At 40.3% G+C, this 22,946-nt stretch overlaps 2 protein-coding genes across 3 annotated transcripts; both read left to right on the forward strand.

Moving 5' to 3' along the window:
* The first annotated feature begins 325 nt into the window (after window positions 1-325).
* snrnp70 (small nuclear ribonucleoprotein 70 (U1)) lies at window positions 326-9,793 on the forward strand. 2 transcript variants are annotated; one of them, XM_030141535.1, is made up of 10 exons: window positions 326-526; window positions 875-1,028; window positions 1,126-1,188; window positions 1,557-1,611; window positions 1,701-1,765; window positions 1,892-1,954; window positions 3,782-3,863; window positions 7,480-7,581; window positions 8,262-8,361; window positions 8,446-9,793. In XM_030141535.1, exons 2-10 carry the CDS (start codon window positions 882-884, stop codon window positions 9,188-9,190), a joined length of 1,422 nt encoding a protein of 473 aa, XP_029997395.1. In that variant the 5' UTR covers window positions 326-526; window positions 875-881; the 3' UTR covers window positions 9,191-9,793. The 2 variants fall into 2 exon arrangements, with proteins under 2 accessions (XP_029997395.1, XP_029997394.1); XM_030141534.1 differs by having other exon boundaries at window positions 327-532.
* A 1,689-nt stretch (window positions 9,794-11,482) lies between these two features.
* On the forward strand, window positions 11,483-22,925 carry lin7b (lin-7 homolog B (C. elegans)). The gene is made up of 6 exons (XM_030141546.1): window positions 11,483-11,908; window positions 18,158-18,276; window positions 19,809-19,880; window positions 20,038-20,247; window positions 21,040-21,203; window positions 22,329-22,925. Exons 1-6 carry the CDS (start codon window positions 11,833-11,835, stop codon window positions 22,348-22,350), a joined length of 663 nt encoding a protein of 220 aa, XP_029997406.1. The 5' UTR covers window positions 11,483-11,832; the 3' UTR covers window positions 22,351-22,925.
* The last annotated feature ends 21 nt before the right edge of the window (window positions 22,926-22,946 follow it).

The raw sequence follows: 22,946 nt of genomic DNA on the forward strand, positions 1-22,946 counted from the left end.
TTTGTGCACGATGAAAGAAACAGCCTAAAGACATTTCTGGTGACATTAAATCTTCACACTAGACGGTGATTTGACAAATTGGATTGAAATAAGATTAATTTCACTGGTTATCTTAAATGTTGCCCCACGTTAACAAGTGGGCAACTGAAGTGAATATTATAACGACCTCGGTTTTTGCTTTTATGCTTACTCAGTATTAACAGTTCACCAATGTGTTGATCCGTGTCGGTTTACTGTCGTGCACCAGTCACACGGTTTAGAAACATCCAATCAAATCAGAAGAAACAAAATCTACGTCGTTTCTTACTCATTGACGGCATCCCGCCATTTTATTATTTGTTAACGCTACCACGGTTGTTCTACACGCGTTCAACTGTTAGCGCATTATTCGGTGGTCTAAGGAGTTTGTTGTGTGGGGTCCATTTCGAGGTATTAGTCGGGTGTGTTACCAGAAAACTGACCAGAGAGCTGCACACATCGTCCCCTTGGTTTGATTCATGGTCTAACTTTTCTCAGGACGTCTGAGGAGCGGGTAAGAAGGCCACTGTAGGCTACTTAGCTAGCTTAGCTAGCATGTAGCTGTCTAATGCTAAGGGTTGAACTTCAAGTTACTTCGTTAGGTCGTATTTTATAGCTGTGGGAAATCCCAGTATTCACATTATTTGTAAGCAGAGATTTATTTTATGTAATATAGTGTCCAGCAATATGTCTATTTAAATCTACGGTACGTGCTGGTGAAGAGGTCGCCATAATAGCAAAGTCTGGCTAACAAACGATTACGCTTTCTGTGATTATTTTGGACTGCCTCATACTTTGTGTTGGTGAAATGTTGGATTGTGTTAAGGATTATTAACTAGTGAATTTGTCGTTTCAGGTGAAAGATGACGCAGTTTTTGCCTCCGAACTTGCTGGCCCTTTTTGCGCCGCGAGACCCTATACCTTTCTTGCCTCAGCTAGAGAAACTTCCCCATGAGAAACATCACAACCAACCTTACAGTGGCATTGCACCTTTTATCAGGCACTTCGAAGTCAGTATTCAATCTCCATCAGTATCTATATGCATGTAGTTATATTTTCTTTCTTAATACTTTGTTTCACGTTCGGATTTGTACCCTCTCTGATCAGGACCCTAGAGATGCTCCTCCACCAACAAGGGCGGAGACCCGAGAGGAGCGACTAGAGAGGAAGGTGAGATGTAAAACACAAACCCTCACCCATGCTTCTAAATGCGGGATTTTGCTGACTTTTTTGCCCTGGGGTTTTAAAGGTACTAGTTCTGGCTCGTGATGCTACTTAAGTGTGTATACAGAATAGTGTGGCTCTGAGTATATGCTCCAGTCAATACAGAACATAAAGGACTTCAGTCTGTCTGTACACATTACCAACTCTTCATGGATGTATGATATATCTCAATTATATCTTAAGTAGGTGTAATGTGTCTATTATTGCAGTGGCAAATGCTAAACCCTAGTATTTTTATCAGTGTTGTCATTCAGAGAACCTTCCTTGAGTGATTTGTTAGTAACTTATTGTCTCTAAATTTTGTGCTTGCACAGAGGCGAGAGAAGATTGAGAGGAGGCAAGCAGTGGTGGAGACGGAAATGAAGCTTTGTAAGTTTTAAGTGTCATACACCATGAGCATTGGTTACTGTGTGTGGATTTGTGGTTTAAGCCAATTCTACATATTTGCATTTTTCCAGGGGACCCTCACAATGACCCTAATGCGCAAGGAGATGCCTTCAAAACATTGTTTGTTGCCCGAGTTGTGAGTATTAAATGGACTTCTCTTATCAGAACTGATCGATGGAATGAATGGAGATCATTTTTCTTAGTTGTGAAGGTGATGTGTAGTGTGTTAGTTTCAATGACCTCTGTGCTGTTTGTCTTCTAGAACTATGATACTACAGAGTCCAAACTTCGTCGTGAGTTTGAAGTTTACGGCCCCATAAAACGGGTAGGCTTTGCTTCTCTTTTTCCTTAACTAGACTTTATGCATGTTTACATTTGGTATACGAAGTGCACTTTGCCCCTACAGGTAAAAACAGTTTGTTAAAACTGTACTTGTTTTGTTATTACTTTATTGAACAAGCCCTTCAAGTGAGCAAAATCAGAGGTGTACATTAAAGCTACAAATGCCACTTTTCCACTGCATGATACCAGCTTGACTCTACACGGTTTGGTATAGTGCCATTGCTTTTCCACTCAAATTGGTATCACTTCAGCACGAATGAGATGGGTATGGTCAGTGAAATCAAAACTGCTGTGACGTCGTTTTTAGTCGACATAGGTCTCACTCGGTATAGTAAACAGTAATGCTGCTGTACTTGTTGCTCGGTCTGTGACTTTTTGTCACAGAAAAGGTGAAACGAGAACCAGAAATGGATGCAAGCAGCGAGATGAAACACGCTGGAAAAGCAAAGGAGAGTTATGAAAGCCATACGGAAGTATGAAGCTGAAGACCAACATGTGTGATGACACTCCCTCTGACTAATGAGTGGCTGGCAGTGAAATTTCAGTGCCGACTCAGCCTTAATAGACCTTCACTGGAAGTGGTATGAAAAAAAAAAAGTACAGTTACCAGTAGGGCTGGGCAATATGAACCAAAAATCATCTCAGTATTTTTTTGTGGAATGGCGATACAATATATATCTTGATATATTATTTTTCCATAAAGTAATATCAAAAAGACAGTTCCAGGTGAAATTCACAGGTGCTAACTGCCATATAGGCACTTTTATTGGTGGAAAGCAGCACAATATGAACATGTACATAAAAAAGATGAAATAAATAAGATGAAAATGTTCCACAACAAAATATGTGGAAAATAAAAAACCTTATCTTAACCAATGTGGTATGCTACAGCCGTAGTTATGTTGCACCACTTGTCACTGTTTCTCTCATAAGGGATGCCACGAATGAGTGAGTTTTATAATATGGCTTGTTTGGGGGCTGGAGCCTGGACTGACTTCAGAGTCTGGGTTGCAGCACGCAGTCTTACAATCTCTTCGTACTGTACTTTATACCGCTGTTGCAAATGGTGAAACAGATTGGTCATATTTGAACCTTTCATAGGAATATGTTTTTGGCATTCCCTGAGTGACCCATTATTCTTTCTCTTGCAAACCAATTCCTCGTTAGTTTCTCCCTTGTTTGTGTCCATTTTCACATTGGTGTAGTGAGCAGAAGGGGGCGGGGTGGGTTGTGCTCTGATACGGAGAGAGGCAGGGTACAATAAAGCAGAGTGAGAGGCAGACAAGGAGAGGAGTAATGTGGGGGGGTTGGGGGAGTGGTGCATTGAGTATAATTTATACCCAAAATAATTTATCTCGATGTAAATGATATAGTCTCTTAGTATATCACATATGAAAAATCTCAATATACTTCAAAATCTTGAGATATTGCCCAGCCCTAGTTACGAGGTACAACCCCCCGTGGAAAAGTGGTAAAACTGTGTAGAGTTGAGCTGAGTCGTGCTGGAAAGGTGCAGTGGAAAAAGGGCAAAAGTGAACTAAGATTGACTGATCTGCAACTTAAATACAGGAACATTTCTATGAAGTCTTGAGGGGGAAAATAACAGCATCAGTGTGGAAATCTTTGGTATCCTACATGGAAATACAGAAGCCTCCATTCTATACTAAATAAGTATCTCTGCACTTTATGAGAAGCATTTTATATATTTTTGTTCAAATTAAATACATGTAATGCATAACTGTAATTGCGCGTGATAGATCTAATAATGAATCCCACAGTCAGTGTACATTTCCATGTTTATCTTTTTCAGATCTACATAGTGTACAACAAGAGGACAGGGAAGCCCCGGGGCTATGCATTCATCGAGTATGAGCATGAGCGAGACATGCACTGTGAGTACCTTTGAAGAGCACTGAGCCAAACAGTTCACCTGTTAACAATGATCTGTGACATGCAGGGTGGTTCTCCTCATGAACTCCCCTTCCTGTACCTTATTCTCAATGCGTGTAGTTTTAGGCGGGTGGCAGCTTTCCCTAACACCTTGGAAAAGTGACTACTACTAAATGATGTTTAGATCATCAAAGACATCAGTTTTCACCTTACAGAAGTGCAATTTGCATGTTGCATTCTGAGTCTGGTTGTGTGTGTGTTTGTGTTTGATGCGTGTCAGCAGTTGACTAATGGTCTGGAAAAGGAGGGGAGCTGCTCTGTTCAGTTGGGCATCATGGGAAAACTGGGAGGACAAGATGTAGAATCTCACTGAACTGTGCCTGTCAAAGGGCAAATTTTCTTTTAACTGTCAGGCGTGGTAGCTCTGTGGAAGAGCAGCTTTCCCGGTTGGACTGTAATGGTAAGCACAAGGTCAGCCAGATCACCAAGCACTGAGTGAGGGATTTACCAAAGTGTCATGGACTTAATGGTAACTCCTCCTTTGTCTGTCTAGGTAATTAGCTTGTTTGTCAAAGTCTTTATTGGTGGTCTTCAACCCTGGTCACGGTGAGATTTGTCTGATTTGTGATGAAGAGTGATTAAAGAAGTCTCATTTGACAAATGAATAGTGCCATCAAACACAGTGGTACTATTCTGATGTTACAGCTATGAGCTCCACAAGACCAGAGTTGCTGAATCACAGTTATGCAGAAACAGCAAGGTGAATTTTGAGGGGGAATGTGGGGCTCTATAGTATATTAACTGTTTGTTGTTCTCATTGCCACTGCAGCCGCCAATCTGTGATGGCTATTGGCCAGAGCTGGCTGGCAGATGATGATGGTTATGATACATCTACACCCTACTACCACAGCTCAGTATATGGTTGGTATAATGGGTTTGTATGATGGGTAAGATTTCTTTCCACCCTCCATCTCCTACATAGGGAAGAGGAGCTACGTTCAATGGGAAAAGCTTCTATTTGCAAGTCTTAATGAGCTTTCAGGGCACTTCCTTCAACTTGGATCATAGGCTTTGACCATTGAACGCACCCCTGACCACTAGTATTTTAAATACTTCCCAATGATTCTGCCCTTTTTGTTAAAGCTACCTCTCGTTGCGACCTTTGCTTTGCAGTGGGACCGGCATACCTGTGTATAGGAATATGGATAGGTAGAGGTGAGCAAGTGAGATTTCCAGGGTTATTAACTCTGTCCCACTAGGAGGTTGTGGCTAAGGAAATAATACCTTACAAAAATATAGAAAAGGGGAGCTTTTTCAAATGTTTGTAGTATAAACTTGGTGCAGTGGTTGCATGAAGGTCAGGAGTGAGAGCAGTTTAAAGAAAATGTACAGTTTTTAAAATGCTTTTTTTTTTTTTTAGTTTTAGTACAATGTGGAATTTCATCTTCAGCTAAATTAAGGATAATTATTATTGATCCCATGTGTAAATAAGAAGTGTGTATATTAATTAGTCAAAAACATGTTGGATCATATGATCTTTGCTAGGCACAGGTGTTCTGCTACATGTCAGGCCAAAAAACAGGCACAGATGTGTCAGTGATGATGCAATAGGCATTAATGTAACTGTTCAAGCAACTACATGGCAATCCGTATTCACTACCTGGCCAAAAAAAGTCCCCACCTGGATGCAACTAAGCATAGATAAGAGCTGGTTGTATTCCAAGATGACAATACCTGGATTCATCAGGCTCATTGAGTTTGGTCGCCATTCCATGTGTAAAAATGTCCTGAATTAGAGTCCAGACCCTACTGAGAATGTTTGGGATGTGATGGCGAAGACTTTACGCTGCAGTCTTTCCTATCGTCAGTAGAAGTTCTTGACAAGAAATTAATGTTGCAACATTGCAGAAGCATTGTGTGGCATAAACAAATCTACAATGTATGCGTCCTGTAATCCAAGTTAAAGGGGGTTCAACAAAATACTGTGACTTTTTGGCCAGGTAGTGTAGTTTGGCTCGTTCATCCAATGAGAAGTGGGCATACCGACAGGCAATGCAGGTTGAAGAGCACATTTAGATTTTTGTAATTTACAGCCCAACTGAATGTTGTAAAGAATTAAGGATGACCTTTAACGGAGTCTGAGCTGGCTTTAATTGAAAAGGGTGATGAGGGGAAAGTTTTTCATAAGTGTTAAATGGGCTCTTCATACACTTTTCCACTACGTAATTATTAAAGTTAGGTGCTAGGGTAGCCTTACAGATTTTTGCATAGTTTAGGTAAATAGATCTTACAGTTTCAGCTTTTACATGTCAGGTAGTAAAGACATTGATTCAGTTTGTTAATTCAGGACACTTTACAGATGAGAATTTCTTTCAGACACAGGTTTAGAGATATAACCAGTGAATTCAAAGTACAAAAAACAGCTACTTTCTTTGAGATACTGAGAAGGCTTCTGTAAGGAAGGAAGTCTTGTTTTTTTGTGTTTTGTTTTTTTTTGTTTGTTTGTTTGTTTTGGTTTTTTCCTTTCCAGTTTTTGGCCAGTTTTTACAGGAATGGTGGGGGTTTGGTAAGGCCCTAAAATGGATTGGAAGTTATTGTCTTCAGGAAGTGGAGGGGTTCTGGTAAGGCCCCTGTTAGGTGCTGTTACAGTATGTGTCCTCTCGGACTGAGTGACGTTGGTAAGGCCCTAAGACTGGAGAAAGGTACTTTAAGGCTCACGATTGGGGGAGTTTGGTAAGGCCCTCAGACTGTGTGCTGAATTGCTGGGAAATGCCCCCTTAGGTGTAAAAGTGTCCTCAGGGGTCACCATCATTACACACCAGTGTAGCAACTCGAGTGATCCATCTGGACCTCAACAAGACCTCCATCATAGAAGATGGATTGAAAGAGTGTTGTGTGCTGTAATGGGATGGTGTGTGGGGGAAACTCTGAATGTTCACAACTTTACATTGAGTTCCTTCCAGTTGGTTGCTGTTGCATCATGAAGCTGGTAAGCTTGGAAAAGGTTTCAGCAGGTGACCACAACATAAGTATTGCATCATTGTAATACTCTTTCCTTTGAATGTATACGTTATCTATGGGTTCAACTCACACATCGGTGCGGGACACTTGAATCACTGACATTAAGTGATGTGTCTTCAGTCAGGACGGTGTCTTGAATATATGTAAGTAACTAGCGGAACACTAAGTATGAGTAATGTTAACAGCAGTTCTCCAATGGAATACAACATTAATCAGATTTGAGTGGTCTTGCCTACTTAATCACAGTCCAATCTGTGAGTAAGCCTTTTTTAAATTATGGATTTATTCAGGCATTGAACTATTAAGGCTGTTCCGCAGAAATACTGATTGTAAATCTTAAATACGTTGCTAATTGGCTTAATATAGCCAATACTAGACCACAAAACTTGGTTGGGCATTAGAAGTACAACATATCGATCACTCTACTCGTGGAAGGAGATCTACTCCCATTATTCTTCGGCTTTTACCCAGAGAGCAGCCCTCTCGGCCTCACCTGCTCCTGGTCAGTATAATGCACCGTTTTTTCCTTGGCCACACTGATGCAGTTATACTCCTTTCTCACCTTTTCCATGCCCTCTCCCCCTTCCTCTCCTCCAGCTGCCTACAAGCATGCAGACGGGAAGAAGATTGATGGCAGGAGGGTGTTGGTGGATGTGGAACGAGGAAGAACTGTCAAAGGATGGCACCCCAGAAGGCTAGGTCAGCTGCCTCTCTTATGAAGCTTAATATGTTTGTGTCAAGCCCTTTGCCCTTACATATGACATTTTATTAATTTGCTGTGCCCAGTTAGACTGTAGTTCATCTGTGTCTGCAAAACATCATGGCAGTCCTTTCACTGGCATTTCATTCTGGAAGCAGAACGCCATGCTGTTTGGCTTTGTGTGTGTGTGTGTGTGTATTAGGGTTGCAACTAATGACTATTTCAGTAGTCCACTGGCATCAACTACTGTAACGTCTAGTTTCTCTTTAAACTAGGAAATAAACTAATTTTTAAAAAAATCTTGCTCTTTTGAGCTGTTTTCCTCTGTCAAGATTAGAAGCCAAATATTAGCTATCAGCACCAACTTCTTAAAACGTCATATCACGCCACTTAATCAGTCAATCTCAATCGACGTACTTACCATCAGTGTTGTCTTGCTATTTTTACTTTGATCTTGCTGACAGACAACCTTAGACTGTAAGTACCTCCTACTACTCGATAAAATCCTAACTAACCCTTCAAAGCAGAGTTGATGGTTCTGTTCCTCTGGATGAGTGAGACTGACAGCAGATACAGATTAACCCGCTATACAAAAATATTGTACAAGCATTCTCAGTACAGTTGTAAGATCAAATATGTATTTTGTCATCACTTAATGGCACCTTCTCCTCTTAACCAGGAGGTGGATTGGGTGGCACTAGAAGAGGCGGAGCTGATGTCAACATCAAGCACTCTGGCCGAGATGACGCCTCCCGTTATGATGATCGCTCACTTGGGGGGTGAGTCCTTCAACTCAAGGCCTTTGGTTGATGTCTTCTGTTTTGTGCAGTGTTAAACAGTATGTTTTTGTTGTTCACTGATAGTGATCGGGATCGTGTTGACCGTAGAGAACGTAGCCGGGAACGTGACAGGGACAAGGACAGAGACCGCCGGAGGTCCAGATCCCGTGAACGACGCCGACGCACCAGATCCCGGGAACGTGAGAGAGAGCGAGACAGGCAAGTTGTGGGAGCGGAGGATGGCGGCGGTGGCGGCCGACGCCGAGAGCGGGAGAGGGATCGCACAGGGGCTGCAGGGGGAGACAGCAGGAGTAGGGAGAGGAGCCGAGACCGAGACAGGAAGAGAAGGAGCAGGAGCCGGGATCGCAAGAGAGACCGGGAAAGAGGCAAGGGGTTAGATGGAGAGGAGGGCAGTCTGGGAGACGGTGTCCCTGAGGGTGGGGAGCGTACCCTGGAGGAACACGAAGGAGAAGTGGGTGAAGGCACAGAAGAGCGTAGAGACAGGGACAGAGAAAGGGACAGGGACCGCAGGCGCAGCCACAGGGACAGAGACCGACGCAGAGGAGACAGAGACCGAGACAGGGAGCACAAGAGGGAGCGAGGGGACCGAGATAGGGGGGAGCGCAGAGAGGAGCGCCACGGCTCCATGAGAGACGACATGGGTCCCCAGGATGACACAGGAAATGAGGATGAGGGAGGAGCTCCACCCCACATGGAGGAGTACAGTCAGGACGGGATAATGATGGACCAGCAATCAGTGCCATCTGCTGAAGGCTATGCTTCTGGTGAGAATGGGTACAAGATGGAGGCAGCAGGAGAGGAGTACTGAAACTTAGGAAAAGAGGTTGCATCGTGGTTCTAATCGGCTGTAATCATTTTACGTGGTCTTCAATTTTCTGCCAAGGTTCACAAAATCGACCTGCTTTCAGGGCTTCCACTGTCCCAAACTGTTTGCTAGCTTTCTGTCTGTAAAATATTTCACTATTGTTTCATTATTTGATTCAGTGGCAGCTTTTCTGCTTTGCCCAGCTGAACATTAGTGTTTCAGGCTAGATTTTTACCCCCTCATCATGGTCCTGGATCCTCCCATGAACTAAAAACACAAGCTCTCTTTGTTTTGGGATTGTTTTTATTATGTAGTCAAAAAAAAAAAAAAACTGTTTGATTTTTCTACTTGTTTCGACTCGGGTTACCAATTATTGCTTAATGTATGTAAAATTGAAGGAAATGTAGAGTTGTGACAATTTGGGTTGGTTTTTGTTTATTCATTCTGGAATAAATTATTAACCTGTCTGTTAATTTTCAGTGGTCATCTTGATGTGTTTTGTGTATTTTTTTATGCAGCATACTACACACCATGTAACTTGACCACTGGCCTTTTTCTGTCTTCATACTTTACAATAAAAGTGTAATGAACTGTTATTTCACAAGATTTGAAACTTGTCATCACTGTTTATCAAGTTTTTATGGGTCAAATCCCAGCTCTATTCCCAAACATGATATCTGTGATTGAGGGTTTGATTCGACCTTTACTATTACTGTTTATCCCATCATTCTGAATGACTGGAAATCTGTTAGAAAACCTAAAATATTACCTCAAAAGCAGCAACATTGTGATCTTAAAAGCTGGGGTAGAAATGGTTCCATGGTGCCAGCGTGACCATAAAAGTCTCATAACTGGGACTAATTACCTCCACCAAGGAGATTATGTTTTTGCTGGCGTTGGTTTGTCTGTCCGTATGCAAGATAATTCAAAAAGTTATGGACGGATTTGGATGAAAATTTCAGGAATTGTTGATACTGGCACAAGGAACAAATGATAAAATTTTGGTGGTGATTGGGCGGGGGGGTGGGGGGGGGCAGGGACACACTGATCTGCCTTGGCGGAGGTCTGCGCTCTGAGTGCTTTTCTAGTTAGATAATTGTAATCAAATCTGACATGTTTACATGCACTTCAGAAATGTGATAATCAAAAAACCTGGGTTTGTGTTCCAGCTCATTATCATATTTCTTTCAGAGAATGTGATGATAGACCCAAACTTCTGTTACTTTCTTCTACCATCACTTCTGTCTTCTATGATGTAATTATTTCTGCACATGCTCCTGTAAAAGAATGAAATAAATCAGATTATCAGATATACATGCACGAAAACTTAGTATCGGGGATAAATCTTGGTGTCTTAATCTGTCATGGATTAGTGCCGTTATGTTATAAAGAATAAACCCTATACTGTTTACATGAAAACTTGAATAATCTGATAACTCCAGAAATAAGATAACATCAGATTTTTGGTGTACATGTACACTGAACAAAAATATAAATGCAACACTTGTTTTTGCTCCCATTTTTCATGAGCTGAACTCAACAATCTAAAACTTTTTCTATGTACACAAAAGGCCTATTTCTCTCAAATATTGTTCATAAATTTTTCTAAATCTGTGTTAGTGAGCACTTCTTCCTTTGCTGAGATAATCCATCCACCTCACAGGTGTGGCATATCAAGATGCTGATTAGACAGCATGATTATTGCACAGGTGTGCCTTAGGCTGGCCACAATAAAAGGCTATTCTAAAATGTACACTTCTACTGAATTGGGGGGTCAGAAAACTGGTCAGTATTTGGTGTGACCATTTTCCTCACACAGTCTTCATGAATTCTCTGAAACACCTTTGGAGATGGCTGATGGTAGAGAAATGAACATTCAATTCACAGGCAAAAGCTCTGGTGGAGATTCCTGAAGTCAGCATGCCAATTGCATATTCCCTCAAAACTTGTGTTATCTGTGGCATTGTGCTGTGTGATAAAACTGCACATTTTAGAGTGGCCTTTTATTGTGGCCAGCCTAAGGCACACCTGTGCAATAATCATGCTGTCTAATCAGCATCTTGATATGCCACACCTGTGAGATGGATGGATTATCTCAACTAAGGAGAAGTGTTCACTAACAAATTTAGACAGATTTGTGAACAATATTGGAGAGAAACCTTGTGTGTACACAGTAAAAGTTTTAGATCTTTTGAGTTCAGCTCATGAAAAATGGGAGCAAAAACAAAAGTATTGCATTTATATTTTTGTTCAGTGTAAATGGACTCAGTGTTCCATGAAATACGGATGTTGGAATGGGTCCTCTGCCAGAGCTGAATCTTGATTTTGTAAGGAATAGCCTACATTTACCCACTTTAACATACCACTTGAAATGGGGGGAAAACTCAGTTACTCCAGTGTTATGAGTATGACAGTGGGAGTATAGCACGCGCGAGAAGCTCAAACCGCTCGTGCCAGTTTGATCCAATCGAAGTCGGAGCTGGAGGCAGCTAGTGCGCGAGGCCGTGCTGTGGTTCGCTCTCTATTGTCGTCTTCACTCAGCTGACCTTGTCATAAGATGCAACACACATTGCTGTGAGCCACAATTTCTGCTCTATCCACGCACTGAGATACACGGAACTATCCTGGAAGCGAAGTAACTGAAAATGATGTCCTCGTACTACCACCCAGGCAAGGAGGCGGACATGGCGGCCATGACGGAACCGCTGTGCCTGGAACGAGGTAACGTTCTTTTACTAGAACCTTCTGAACCTTATTAATCCCGCACTAATTATAAACCTGTAAGATTCACCCAAATGGATGTGAAGAATTCCTTGTAAGGTATTCGTCAATGACTAAATACGTCAATGAGTCAAATATTTAGGGTTGGACAGTGTAGTGTCATTATTCCAGTTGGGTTTCCATTCCTCATTGTCCAGATGTGTTTCCAGTTCTGATAACCGGCCTCAGACGAAAAACAAAACGTCATAGTATGTGATGCTACATGGACAGTCGTGCAGAAAAGGCTACATTCGTGATTTTATTTTTATTTTTGGTGTCTGACGCTTCGGGCTTTATCCTAATCCTTCCCAAATGTAATAACCGTGGTGCTTAAATGTCACATTTAGGGTACCATGTGGCTGACGCAGACACCGGCAAGAGTGAGATAGGTGCGGTCAAGTGATGCTGGAGCCACAGACACATAACGACACAAGGTTATGAGACTGTAGTAACGGCTCTGGAGGTATTAATAAGTCATCCTCTATCGATCAGTTGAGCAAATAATATAATAATAACATCTGCTTTGTAAAACCAGCTCCATATTTCTGCCACTTTAACCCTTAAATGCATTTTTGTCACAACTTCCAAATAATTAGTTTTGCTTGTTTTTCCCAAGTGATTAATTACCATTTATTATAATATTATCCTCTGCGTTTAGTACTGTTCAGTGAATCAGGTATGAATCAGGTATTTTCCTATATTTAATTTTCTCTTTGCATAGATCAGGGGTGTCAGACTCATTTTAGTTCAGGGGCCACATTCAGCCCAATTTGATCTCAAGTGGGCCGAACCAGTAAAATAATAACAGTGAAAAAAGTAAAATTATATTATGATCAGGTTTGCATCTACAAAGTTTCCTTAAAAATCTGAATGACATGAACATCATGAATTGTCTTAAGAAAAACAAGTGCAATTTTAACGATATTATGCCTCAGTTTATCATTTACACATGTGGGTTACAATCACACAAAATATTTAATGACAGGCAGAATATTGGTAAAATTGCATTTACTTTTCTTAAGACATTTCCATTTGTTCAGATTATTCCCATTTTTTGTAAAGGTATAGTTTGGTAATGTAAACATTTTCATGTAATTTTAGTTTTTTACACCAAAAAAACAAAGAGAAAATTTGGGGTTGTCATTATTTATAGATGATTATGACAATATTTTACTGGTCTGACCCACTTAAAATCTAACTGTATTATTGTAACTGTAATTGGACTGTATGTGTCTGTATGTGGAACCTGAATTAAAATGATTTTGACGTGATTGATTGTTAGTATCTTCAGTGTAGTTTTTGCATTTCACAAGTTCATCCCAAGGGCCGGACTGGACCCTTTGGTGGGCCGGATTTGGCCCCTGGGCTGCATGTTTGACACCTGTGGCAAAGATGTTCATGAAAGCTCGAAGTAAATTTAAAGGTTATTAGGTCAAATCATAAAAAATAGGAAAAGATTACCTGTTTTCAACAAAATATATCATTAATTGAACATAAAGTAAGTGTATCCATCCACTGTCTTTTGTCAAACTCCATGGGTTTTACTGGTGAATCAATGTTGTATAAGATGACAGTGTTTCCATGTTTACTACAGAGCCTCTGAACGTCCAAATGGGTCATATCTGATGACCATGAACAGATGACAAACTGCATTTTACTCCAGTTATTTACATGCATTGATAGGATTAGTGAATCAACAGGTTTTAAACAGTTTATATCAGTAGATTATCTTGGTCGCCGGTGGATGTTTGAGTCCTTATGGGTTAAAATTATCACATATACACAAACTGCATTTTACACCAATTATTTACATGTAGGCTATTGATAGAATTAGTGGATCAACAGGTATTGAAAAGTTTAGATCAGTGGATGTTATTGGTCTCTGGTGGTTGTTTTAGGTCTTTATGGGTTAAAAATTGTACGATGGGATGATGAGTGAAGCTTGTAATCTACTTGTGTGGAAAATGAATACATCACTGTAACAACAATGGATCAATCAACTGAAAAAATGATATTCAACAACTATTTTGTTGATATCAGAACTATAGAGCTACTGTATCAATCTGACCAATCAAATGTCAAGTGGAGATCAGTGCATTCTCTGCAGATCTTTATTCTTTCAAATGTAGCCTGATTGTTTATTTGTTTTTGTTTTTTTGGCTGTCCAGGTATCTTTACAAGGGATCACACAGCATTTAGATCCATTGTCCCTATCTCCAATATACTGAGACAATGCCTCACGTTTAGGTGGATTAAAGGCAGGTTGACATCCAAACAATCATACATTTTAATAGAATTTTAATAGAAAATTAATTTTGTAACAAAACATTCTAATATTCAAATGCTGTCCTATATTTGTGCAACAAGTAATTCAGACAATGTGAAATGAAAATTATGTTAATCGAAAGTCCAAAATCATCATTGGAGATGTCTTTCTCTTAACTGATCAATCTTGGTGTTTTTTTTGTTTTGTTTTTTTTAACGACTAGGGCCTAACCAATGATTTTCTTAATGGCTAATTCTATTGTATTAAAGCTTTATATGTAGTTGTTTGCTTATATTAAATATCTACTATGTACTTAGAATCAGCACGTGTTTAATATGGTGTTTGAAGGTTAAATTATGGCATTAAAGATGTAAAAGAAAATCAGGAAATATCCATATTAAATATTAATTTCAGGAGCTGTAAATGTTTCTTGCTGTTCTCAAAGTTGACCACTTTCAGAAAATGCCATCTCTGGGTGAAGGTTCTGCTAGTCTGTACTACTGGTTATAGCCCTCTGACACCTGATTTCTTGCTGACTCTGCTTTCTCACTGTGTCTTTTTTCCCCCATTTGAACTTTTCATTTTGTTACAAGTGTGCACTGAAAATAGGTAAGTTTCCCCTTCAATGTTCAGCTTTAGATAAATGGATAACAAATAGAAACATGGCTTTTTTGAGGGGAAGTGGCTTAGTCTAGGTGATGAATGCATACAAAAAGTTGTCAGGTAACTGTAGGAACCAGATTACATAACAAAGTAAGGTGTGAATTAGCTACTGTGCAGTCAGCATGCCAGAGACGATTGCTTTGAGACAGCAAGGGGTGCTGAACTTCCCCTAACATTTCAGGAAATGAATGGGCAGAACTGCACTGTTGAATTTACAATAAAGATATAAATTACCCTAGTGAGGATAAAGCAGGTTCAGAAAATGAATGATACAAATTACATTTATATTAAAACTGTGCGAGCATGCACTTAATTTTATGGTTATGTTGTTCTGGTCAGCTGTTTATTGTTTGCTTTCTGACATGAATTCCCTGATACATTCTCGTATCAGTACCTACACTGTTGAATTCCCCATTGACCTTGAGCGTCAGTGGGTTGTCTATAAGGCAGCACCCAGCTGTTTTTTTCACTGCAGAGAAGCATGGTGATCATTGGCTAAATCCCTAAAATCATCCCACCCAAAACCCTCCCATGGATGTTCAGTGTCTGTGGGGGTGAATGGGTCAGTAGGCGGGCCAGGACGCTGGACTTTGGACGTTGGATTGGATGAACTGTTTGAAAGAGTAGGTATTAGTCTGAAAGGCTGAACCCATTTTGACTGACAGCGATGTTGAAACATACCGGCATCGCATCGGAGCACGTTGGAGCTCAGTCCCATGTGGATATCAGTGGAAGAGAGGTCGTTTGACAAAGTGCCATGACTACATCAGCTGAAGAGAAAAAGGGTCAAGTCATACACCTGTAAGTGTGTGTTGCTGTGGTTTTATGGTATAGATGAAGCAAAACAGCCTCAGTTAAGCATTCCTTTTATTTTATTTTATTTTGTTTTTTTTAACTTTTTATTTAGATTTTTGCACAGTATAAAACAGAACAAAACATCTGAGACAAGACATAAATAAAAAATAAATAACTAACTAAATAAATAAATTACACCACATAGTATTGTTATTGTTACAAATATTATACTACATCTATAGATACATTGCCAAATATCGAAATATTCATATATTTGTATACATATGCACACATCTATATGAATACAAAACACCTCATGTCAGGGCTTATAAGAGCAATTCTCGTCAACAACCCAAAAAGTTTAATAATACAAATAGTCTTCGACCATGTGCCATCTCCACTTAAAAAGATCCATTTTCATTCGTAATGATGCAGTCATTCTTTCCATAGTGTACACTTGTTTCAGTCTTTGTTTCCATTCTATTACCACTGGTGATTTGACACTCTTACAATTTACTGTTACTATTTTTTTATTTCCTTTTATTTTTAATTGCTTTGTTATAATTCCGCGTCGTGTTTGTTTCATCCATATAATATCATATGGTTGCGCTGTCGCTGCCAGGCGGCGGCGCGAGCCTTCGCTTCCCACAATGCACTCGTGACAAAATTCTGAAGATGCCCGAGTTACCTCCCAGCTCTGATTGTAGACAAATGGTTTGTTTATGGTGGATGGCACTTCGAAATTGTTCACTGTGAGGGAAGTGATTCAGGTGAGTAATCACAGAAAGACTTAAGGATTCGTGATACTTAAGCTATGATTTGATGAAAAATTGGTGACGAAAGTCTCCCGCAGCTTTAAGGTCATCTGCACTTCTGAGATGTAGCATTACCACAAGTATTGTATCAAAAGTATATTGAGATTTTGGAAGAACACATGGTGCCTTCAAGACGAGAACTTCTCCAGGGATTCCTGTGCATATCTCTAAAAGACAGTGTAACTGCACACATTCCAAAGGCCTAGCTGCTGAACTGACGTGATGCAGCCCCCACGTGTCTTTAATAGAGAATGTATGGAGCATTTGGAGACACAACATGTGACAGTGAAGACCCCATACTCTTGCATAACTTAACCCTTTATTGGGGAAGTGACTATTTTTGGTCACTTCCGCAAACATTAAATATGGGGCCAATCCTGTGCCTCGGTGAGGTCAAGATGCATGTTGGTTTTTATAACACTATACAGTGATTCAGAGGGGTTTTATAGAAATGTTGTAATGAATGAGTAATTTTTGTTGGTTTATGAACTTATAAATAATTGTTCTACTGCATGTGTTTACTTTTTAGCAAGTGGTGCTTGGAAATTTTATGGCAAGAGGAGGTAGATGACGATGTCCAATAACAAACTAAGGTTGAAATTTTGAACTTCAGAGAATTTCAATGAGTGCCCTATAAAAAGTTAAGACAGAAATAAGGAGACAATATAATACCTGAAACACTTCATCGCTGGGTGTCTTCAATCCCTGAACATCTTTTAAATGGGATACAGAAATAATAAGATTATGTAGTGGCAAATGCCTTACTGTCCCAACTTTTTATTGAATATGTTGTAGCCTAATTGTAAAAAAACAAAAAAACAAACAAAAAAAAAGAATGTACTGTATATTTCCAAATGACAAAACATGAAATATGTTGTGTTCATACTGTTTTGCAATGAGCCTCTTTACATGACCATAAACGTCTGATAACTGGGAGTAATCAGATAATTGTAATAATCCGATCTGAAGTGTTTACTTCAGAAATGAGATAATCGAAAAACCCTGGTTTAGACGTCTCAGTCCATTATTGCATTTTTTTCCAGAGTACATATGTAGTGTTGGTAGATTTACACTTTCTATTATTCTCTTCCGCTCACATTTGACTACGTCACTTTTGTTTTCTACAATTTTAATTTTTTTACACATACACAGATGTACAAGAAAGAAAGAAACCAGATAAACAGGTAAACATGCACAAAGACATCAGAGTATGGGGGAGAAACCCAGGTGTGTTAATCTGGTTTCTCATAATTATCATAGATATCTGATAAAACATATCAGATTATGCTGTTTACATGATCACTTGAATAATCTGATAACTCCAGAAATCAAATATTGATCGGTGCATTATTGTGCATGTAAACAGGCTCAGTAAGCTACAAGCCCAACTGTATTTAATATCAGTGCTCTTTTTTTATTTGTATTTACCTTACCAGGTTTATACATTTTAGGTACTTGGGATTGCAGTCATCAGCCTTATAATTGCTCGAGTTCCATTTTTTCTGTCATTTTGTAATCAGTTAATTACATTGTTCATATGTTTATTCATAATTCATCAGAATGAAGTAATTTAATTGCAGAGTGAACTGTGGACTTTGGCTGACACTTGAACCCTGTGGATAGACAGTCCGATGTGGCTAATCCACCACATATGTGTGTTTTCTGTGTCAGATGTGAGCAGGGTGATCGAGCTGCTGGACCGGCTGCAGCGGAGCGGTGAACTGCCTCCACCCAAACTGCAGGCCCTGCAGAGAGTCCTGCAAAGCAAATTCTGTGCTGCTATCAGAGAGGTACATATGTCCTATAGCGTTAGTAAATCTGTACAGTCAAGGTAAATGATGCCATGTGGCCTCTGAAGGTATTCCTCTAATTCTTCTTATGTATTGAGGATATGCATCACATAGTACATGTGTTTGCATTGGTAACTCAACATTCAACACGTGACCTGCATGTGTTCACAAACTAAAGGCTACAAGGCCACCTGTCACGGTTTTATAATTGAAAAGAAAAGTTTAACATGTGGAAAAATAACTTGACATAGTCTCCAGCTATTGTTTGTGTTAGGGTAAATATCATCCCACACAGGTACAGTATCTAATCCCTGGTCTAAATCTATGAGTACGGATTTTCATTGCTTGAACCCAGGAGCTGGACAATAACTGTTATTACATAATCATAATATGTTACTTGAAATAATATTTTTTTAGATTATAATAATAATCCTCACCATTAAGCTACTGCGTATCAAAACAGCTGATGAAAGTAACAGAAATGACACTCTGTTAATGACATTATCTTATTGTGCCCCATTCTTCTTCAGTTACAAGTTCAAAGGAGAACTCCAACTCTGTCGATTTATGTTAATTTTGTTACTTGGTTACATATTTTAATAATTATCTTTACATATTTATATTATCATTTGTGTCATCTGCCCAATTTACCTTTGAATTATGACTTTTCCAGCCAGAGTACATGCTTTATTTTGTCACCACCTTGGTTAAATATTTCAGTAATGGGCTTTGTAGACTTTAGTTATGTAATATTGGACATGATCAATTTTAATCAAAGGCAAACAGAATAAGAATAAAATTTATGTTTCAAAATTGTCTTCCAATAAATGTCTCTTGTTCTTTGTAAGGTCTATGTTTATAGTTTTACAATTATTAGACATATCACTGACAGGATAAAGTTTGCAGAATGGACAGTAATATTGCTAATCACAAGTATTTATATGACAATTAATCATCAGCTCAAATTTCAATATTGTGACTGCCCTACTAAGGAGGAGGCAATGTGGTTTGTGTTCAGTGGGCCATACTGCCCTTATGGAGTTAGTGAAGGGCCACAACTGAACTGAAACGTGAAGCATATAGCCTTCATTTGGTAAATGATGCATGATTTTGGTCAGAAAAATGCTTTACAAAAGGCTATCTACTAGCTCAGGAGGATTTTATCCTTGTTTCAAGAAAACACAATTCTTTAGAGTCTTTACAGTGACAATGAAAAACTGATGGTTAAAGGCTGTAGTTTTTGGATAACCCGACATGCTGCCAAATGTCAGATATGCACCATTGGTAACACTTGAACCTACCTCTGTCTGATGCCTGAACAAAATGATTGAATTAATGATTTTAAAAAAAAGTAATGTGAACAGTTACCCTTGTGAACAGGATATGACAATACTGACAGGCAATGAAATGAACAGATTTCTCTGAATTGGAATCCTTTTGGTTAACCTTGCCTAGTCATGAAGTTGTTTGTTGTTTATCTGTGAAATGCTGTACCACTAAGAGAGTAGTAACAAAGTTGTTTCATACTGCAGGTGTATGAGCAGCTGTATGACACACTGGACATTGTTGGAGGCCCAGAGGTGCGAGCACAGGCAACAGCCAAGGTATCATATGGAAACTGAAAAGTGAAGTACTTAAGTACTGCACAAGAAGGTTGTCTGTATTTCTTCACAGATCAGAGCAGCTGTCTGAGTCCAGTCTGTCATGTGAATTTTGAGTGTGAAAGTCGAGTAGACTTCTTTTCTCTATGATTTGTACTAGGCCACAGTAGCAGCCTTTGCAGCCAGTGAAGGCCACGCCCACCCAAGGGTAGTGGAGCTGCCCAAGACAGAAGAGGGCCTCGGCTTCAACATCATGGGGGGTAAAGAGCAGAACTCCCCCATCTACATCTCCAGAGTGATCCCTGGGGGCGTGGCCGACCGCCAAGGGGGGCTGAAGCGAGGGGACCAACTGCTGTCAGTCAATGGAGTGGTAAGATACTTTAAGAGTCAGAAGCAAACATTCCCATAAGATTATGGATCAGAGGAGATGTTGTAAAAGGCACCAAGCTAACTTACTGAAAAAACTGACTGCGCTGCCAACACTGTTTTGTGAAAAGCCAAGTCATTTCAGCCACCTGATAAATGTTAACACATACAGCTGTTTCTTATAACAGTAATATTAATTTCATGTGACATGTAAACACAGTAATTAGCACTAGTTTGTGTAATTGACAGGCTACCTGACAATCCATATAATTAAAAATACCTTTCATGCTAACATTAGCTAAGTTACGCTCACATGCTCCATATTGTAGGTAAACCTGCAGAATGTTAAGTTATCTTCAACCTGGAGTCTGCTAACACCAACAGGCCCTGTGATGAACTGGCACCAAATCCAGGGTGTACCCTGCCCTCACCTGTTGGTAGCTGGGATAGGCTCAGACACCCCTGGGACCCTCAAGGACTAAGTGGTTCAGAACATGAATGAATATTATCAGCAGCAGCCATATACCCCAACTCCAACTTTCCATAAACACATGTGAATAGTGCATATTCTCACACACATTTACAGCTGTACTCTCACAAAACTTAAAATGAACACAAACTCATCAAGAGCAAAATGATGTGCGATGGTCTTGTAGATCTTTGTCCTGTAGGTCTGTGGCCCTCTCTGCTCTCTGTCATGTTTCATGCCAGTTTCTATTTCATGTGACTTCGTTTAACTTGACCCTCTCAGAGTCCCAGATGGTTACTGTGGCTCATGTCCTGTGTGTCCGTGTAGAGCGTTGAGGGGGAGCACCATGAGAAAGCTGTGGAGCTGCTGAAGGCCGCCCAGGGTTCAGTCAAACTGGTGGTCCGCTACACCCCCAAGGTCCTTGAGGAAATGGAAGCTCGCTTTGAGAAGATGAGGAGTGCTCGGAGACGACAACAGCACACCAGCTACTCGTAAGTCTGCTCCTGAATATCTCTTCCTGTAGACATGGGTTAGTTAGTTATGTTCTGTTACTATGTGAGGTTACATGGACCTTAAAGGTCAAAACTGTTGAATCAGTTGTATTTTCATTTTCATCCATCTTTAAAACACTTAAATATGATACTGTTGGCATGTAGACCTTCACGTTCATAAAGGACCTCAGCTCTTCAGTCTGTCACAGGACACCAGGTTCACACTGATAAATGAACAGCATTGATCAACCACTGCAGTGGTAATTACCTCCGCCAAGGAGGTTATGTTTTTGCCAGGGTTTGTTTGTCTGTTTGTCTGTCCGTTAGTGTGCAACATAACTCAAAAAGTTATGGACAGATTTTGATGAAATTTTCAGGGTTGTTGGAAATGGGATAAGGAAGAAATGATTAACTTCTGGGGGTGATCGGGGGTGGGGGGGCCCATGGGGGGGCCCACTGATCAGCCTTGGTGGAGGTCTGCGCTCTCCGAGTGCTTCTAGTTATATAAGTTTTTTTTTTTCTTTGCCAAGGTAAGTGAATGATGACCCTGGTGAAGCCAAAATGTGTTGGTCTAGCTTTAATAAAGTTCTCTACTAGTGCAGCTAGAGTCCTTGTTCTAAGTTGTTTTCCTTCTCCTTATTCTTTGGGTTAGGGTGTGTGGTCTGTCAGCGTAGTTGTTAGGCAGCAAGTGAAGTTTTAGTCTTTGAAGTTACTGTGTTGGAAGTGGCTTAAACACCAAGTGTAGGGATCTGAGTAACTTTTACCAGACTGTAAACTGTGGAGGTGAGACCGGGTCGGTGCATGGTCCTAGTCTGCAGCAGTTACAAACCTGCTCAAAGTGGTCTGAGGAATGACACTCAGATCTCAGTGCATTATTTCCACCTCACCCACCAGCTGTCATAAGGCTCATGGCTCTGGTGTTGTATCAGATCAGAGTGTGTTCTCAGTGTGTCTCATGGTGTTGGTACAATTCAATATGAATGCTTCGACTACTGAACTGAGGAACTTCTTCCAAACAGCTCATAACAGCTTTATAATATTGTGCGTTGCAGACTGAAGGGATTCAACTGGATGAACTCTACTTTATTGTGGTCATGTGGTTTACTCATGTCTTCCTCCCTGCAGGTCTCTGGAGTCCAGGGGCTAGCTGATCCAGCCTTCAGCATCTGATTCATCCACCCTCCTGTCTGCTCCAGTGGGAGGAGGGATCATAGACGAAAAGGAACAAACCAAAGTAGCCTCCAGCTGTTAGCTGAACTTCTTAAGGAAGCTGAAGTCCTCCCCCTCTGCAGACCCCCCCCCCCCCCCCTTCGTGGCTCCCCAATTACCTCCTAGAGAAATGCAGAGTGAGCTTGTTGTCAGAGCATGCCTGTAACTTCCCCTCCCCAGTGTGAGATCTTCAACAGCATCTATTTTATAAGGGTGACAGATTGAGTGTGTGTTTTCACTTGTGCATTGTCATGTGATAAACTGCTCTCCTCCTCAGCTGTGTCCTCTGTGTGCAGTGCTGGACCTCAGTAGCAAGGGAAACACCTACAGCCTTCATCATCATGTCTTCGTCACATGACCCCAGTTAGAGGGCTAATCATAAACAGTATGTTGAACACCACTGATCAGTGGCTGTGTCACAATAGTCTTTAGTTTTCAGACTTTTTAAAAAGAACTGATTTATTTGTTTATTTGCATTATTTATTCATGAAATAAAGTCAAAGTGTAAAGTGATTCCGTCTGCTTTTCTACTGC

This window comes from Sphaeramia orbicularis, chromosome 8 (genome assembly GCF_902148855.1).
Source record: "Sphaeramia orbicularis chromosome 8, fSphaOr1.1, whole genome shotgun sequence".
Taxonomy (NCBI): Eukaryota; Metazoa; Chordata; class Actinopteri; order Kurtiformes; family Apogonidae; genus Sphaeramia; species Sphaeramia orbicularis.